The 4,800-nt window shown below is 32.2% G+C and overlaps 1 protein-coding gene across 1 annotated transcript; it reads left to right on the plus strand.

Annotated features, from left to right (window-relative positions):
* The first annotated feature begins 449 nt into the window (after positions 1–449).
* LOC148176413 (uncharacterized) lies at positions 450–3,973 on the plus strand. Its single transcript, XM_088035099.1, has 7 exons — positions 450–530; positions 606–904; positions 1,063–1,506; positions 1,845–2,586; positions 2,656–3,541; positions 3,622–3,885; positions 3,948–3,973. Exons 1-7 carry the CDS (start codon positions 450–452, stop codon positions 3,971–3,973), a joined length of 2,742 nt encoding a protein of 913 aa, XP_087891225.1.
* Positions 3,974–4,800: the final 827 nt, after the last annotated feature.

The raw sequence follows: 4,800 nt of genomic DNA on the forward strand, positions 1-4,800 counted from the left end.
CAAATTTCACATTCACTCAATCATACCATGCAATAAAAGAAAATGATCCATTACATAAACAATTAGAAACTTTTTGGAAATTAGATGAACCACAAACAACAGGTAAATTGCAATCACCAAACGAGAAATATTGTAAAAAACATTTTACAGAAACTCATCGTCAAACTAAATCAGGTAGATTCATAGTACAGATCCCTTTTAATGAGAAGCTGAATATGTTAGGAGACTCAGAGTCTACTGCTAAAAAACGTTTTTATAATCTTGAACGCAAATTATCAAGCAACAATGAATTGAAAGAGCAATATGTATCTTTTATGAAAGAATATGAATCTTTGAATCATATGCATGAATCTGAAATAAACAATTCAGCGTCATATTTCATTCCTCATCATCCAGTTTTAAGAGCTTCATCTTAAACCACAAAACTTAGAGTTGTCTTTGATGCTTCTATGAAAACATCCAGTGGCATATCTTTTAATGATGCTCAACATGTAGGGCCCACAGTCCAAGATGATCTTTTTAAAATCATTGTAAGATTCAGGTTACATACATTCATCTTGAATGCCGACATAGAACAAATATATCGACAAATTCTCATTGATTAGCATCAAACATCATTTCAAAAGATTTCTTGGCGTCCTAATCCTATGGACGAATTAAAGGTTTACGAACTTGATACAGTCACATACGGTACTGCTAGCGCTCCGTATTTAGCAACGCGTTGTTTAAAGCAATTAGCTTTGACTCATCAAGACTCACATCCTAAAGCTTCCCATGTTATTGCTCATGATTTTTATGTAGACGATCTTCTAACTGGATCAGATGATCTTGATGAACTCATTCAGATAAGAAACGATGTTTGTAATATTTTATCAAATGCACAATTTGAACTGAGAAAATTCTTGTCAAATACTCCATTAGTATTGCAAGATCTTCCATCTTGCTTAAGATTAGACGATAAATTACAAATTTTGACAATTGGAGAAAACGAAAACAATAAAACATTAGGTATCATTTTACCATCAAGGATTTTAATACTAATAAACCATCTTCAACTAAAAGATGCATTCTTTCCATTCTTGCTTCCATTTTTGATCCATTAGATTTAATAAGCCCAGTGGTAATAACGGCTAAGTTATTAATTCAAACTTTATGGGATTTACAATTAGATTGGGATGAAGAAATTCCCATTAAATTACAAAACATTTGGTTTAACATTTATTCACAGTTAAAGGTTTTGAACAATCTTAAGGTTCCGCGACACATCATTGCTTGTAATGCTATTAAAATTGAACTCCACGGATTTTGTGATGCTAGTGAAAGAGCTTATGGTGCTTGTATATATATAAAATCTATTACACTTAACAATCAAGTTCAGTCACATTTACTGTGTAGTAAATCCAGAGTGGCACCTTTACATAAGGTTAGTTTACCTAGACTAGAACTCTGTGCAGCTTTACTGTTAGCACAACTTATGCACAAAATTACACATTGCAGCAATAAAAAGTACAAGGTGTTTATAAATGTTTCTAGCATCAAAGGTGGCTCCGGAATTCCTGTCATGCACTATTTTGCCGCTTTCTTGTCATAATGAATATAACTATCTTGAATTTTTTTATAATGTTACTTACGTCAATGACGTTTCAGTTACGATTTTGTGATCAAGTTTTTCATTTTCAGGTTTTAAATCACAACTAACACAGTTTATTTCTCAAAACTTACTTTACTCCATGTTTGAGGTTAACTGCAAATGTCAGTTCATAGCCACCCTTGATGCTAGAAACATTTATAAACACCTTGTATGAAAAATCATATTATTACACAGATTCTACTATTGCACTTAGTTGGATCAAAGGATCACCACATAAATGGAAAACATTTGTAGCTAATCGAGTAGCTGATATTCAGAACTTGTCTGATAAGGATTTTTGGTTCCACATTAACTCTAACAACAACCCAGCTGATATTATCACGCGAGGCACTCAGCCAAATATTTTGTTGTCTTGTACAATTTGGTGGCATGGACCATCCTTTCTAACACAACACGATTACCAACCAGAAATTACTGAATTACCCAAGTTGGATTCTCAAGAAGAGATTAAATCCAAAGTTCCAACAAAAACAATAATTGCTGTAACTCACAATGCTGATAATAATCAACATTTAAATATTTTTGAAATTACAAAATCATTTTTAAAACTCAAACGAATTGTCGCATATTTATTGAGATTCAAACATAATTGCAAAAGACCTGAAAATAAGCTTAAAGATTCTTTAACAACTGAAGAATTACAAAATGCCCTTAATATCATTGTAAAAATCGATCAATCAGAAAATTACAAGAATAAAAAACAAATTTTGTCTGATAATAAACAGCTTTCTTCAAAAAGCAGTCTATTAAAATTAAGACCATTTGTAGATAGTCAAGATATATTGAGAGTAGGTGGAAGAATTTCTAAATCTCAGTTTTCTTATTTCAAAAAGCATCCTATTCTGCTTAACTCAAAACATCCATTAACTTCGTATATAATGGTTCATGAACACAAACGTCTTCAACATTGTGGACCTCAATTATTACTCGCCTCAGTGAGAGAACACTTTTAGCCAGTTTCTTGAAGAAATTTAGCACGGTCAATTGTTAATAAATGCATCAAGTGTTTTAGAGCAAATCTTCCAAATCCAGTTAATCCATTAATGGGAGATTTACCACCATGTAGAACAAATATGACTTGTGCATTCTATGAAATTGGTGTAGATTACGCAAGCTCTTTTTTAATTAAGGATCCTCAATTGAGGGGATCAAAACTTATCAAGGCTTACGTGTCATTGTTTATCTATTTAGCCACTAAAGCAATACACTTTGAACTTGTTACGAATTTGACAACAGATGCATTTATTGCAGCATTTCGAAGATTCACTGCTCGACGTGGTCTTCCCCATTGTGTTTTTTCTGATAATTTTGTAGGTGCAAATCAGTTACATGATTTGTATTTATTTTTGCAAAATTCAAAAAATCAAAATGTTATTCGAGATCACTTTGGTTCAGATAATATTCAATGGCATTTTATCCCACCCAGGTCACCTCACTTTGGAGGTATTTGGGAGGCAAGTATAAAATCAATGAAGTTGCATCTTAAAAGAGTTGTAGGAAACTCTAAGTTAACATTCGAAGATTTTTACACAGTGCTTCTACAAGCTGAAGCAGCTTTAAACTCGCGACCATTATGTGCAATGACAACAAATCCTTTAGATTATAATGCTTTGACTCCTGGACATTTTTTAATTGGAAAACCAGTATTTGCATTACTTCATCAAGATTTCCACAACATTAATGAAAAACGCTTAAAAAGGTATCAGCGACTACAACATTACGTTCAAGAAATTTGGAAGCGGTGGTCCTGTGAATATGTGTGTGAACTTCAAGAACGGAAGAAATGGAAGATTTCTAGAACTTCTCTCAAAATTGGTGACCTAATCTTAATGAAAGAGGATGATTTGCCGCCTTTGAAATGGATGTTAGCCAGAGTGCAAAGCATTAAAAGTAAAAAGTGCTAGTGGCGCAATTTTTAAAAGAGCTGTTTCTAAGGTTGTGGCGTTACCTCTCGATTAATTTGTTGAAAGATAGGGTTCTTTCAAGAGGCGGCATGTTGAGTTATGTTAAGTTATTTAATTTGGGCAATAGTTGGTTGTATAACTATTTTTTCAACTATGTATTAACTTCCTTAACTACAAAAATAACAAGAATTATTGAAAATAAACCAGACATAAAAAAGCTCAAGAATTTTTTTCAATACAGTCCACTTCGTCAAAACAACAACAGGAGTTCAGTCTATTTACTGTACCCTATATCAACTAAAACTAAGGCTCCAATTTTGGTGGCGACAAGTGTGTCGAGTGCAGAATGTATATATACAGCTAGTGATTTTATTTTGCTGATTTTTTTAAAGAAAATACATTAGAATGCATTAAATAAACAACTAGCTAATTTTTAACAATTAATTAGGTTAAAAAACGGTATTCGCGATTGACCTTGCGCTATAGCGTTTATGACAGAGCGCCTTGCACTCTTCAGGCTCTATCTCAAAAACGGATAAACCTATAAAAAATATTTAAAACAATATTTGTGGAGAATTTTATACACTACAACTTTTATAATAAGTACAAAGACGATTTGAGGCAAGGGAAGCAAGATATTTCCAAAAAACTGATTTTCGGGACTTTTGAATATCTGTGGACGCTCACACGTGATCTTATACGACTCAGACAACATTTAAAAAAATAAAGGTTGATACAAATATTCAGCTTACTTCTTTTCATTCCGAGGTAAAACTCTAATAAGGTGACAGGACTATAAGTGCTTCTTCTTATATTATTTTAAGTGTTAAAAACTGACACGATTAGGTTAGGTTCAACTAAAACTTCTTTTTGGTGTCACGTTGGGGGTTTCTTGATACCTAACAATGTTAAGACAGGGAGAGTTCTCCATATAACGAACAACATTGCCGATTAGTCCTTAAATTTGTGGAAAGCTTAAATAATTGAAGAGTATAACCTCTAAAGGGTCTAAATGCCGAAAATTTTATTAGTTTATAACAAAATTTCAACTTATTTTTTTTGTAAAGTTGAGTTTAAAATTTTATTGAATGCTTTGCTATATCCATAGCTTAATGTAACTGTATTCATACAATAATAAATATGCAATTTCAGTTAATAGTAGTTTAGTATCAGATACATAATTGGAACATTTGAAATTTTTTTTTGTTAAATTTGGCACTTTGATCCTTTAGAAGTCTACTCTTC

This window comes from Gnatocerus cornutus, chromosome 4, assembly GCF_029298725.1.
Source record: "Gnatocerus cornutus isolate USDA-ARS CGAHR chromosome 4, icGnaCorn1.1, whole genome shotgun sequence".
Lineage (NCBI taxonomy): Eukaryota > Metazoa > Arthropoda > Insecta > Coleoptera > Tenebrionidae > Gnatocerus > Gnatocerus cornutus.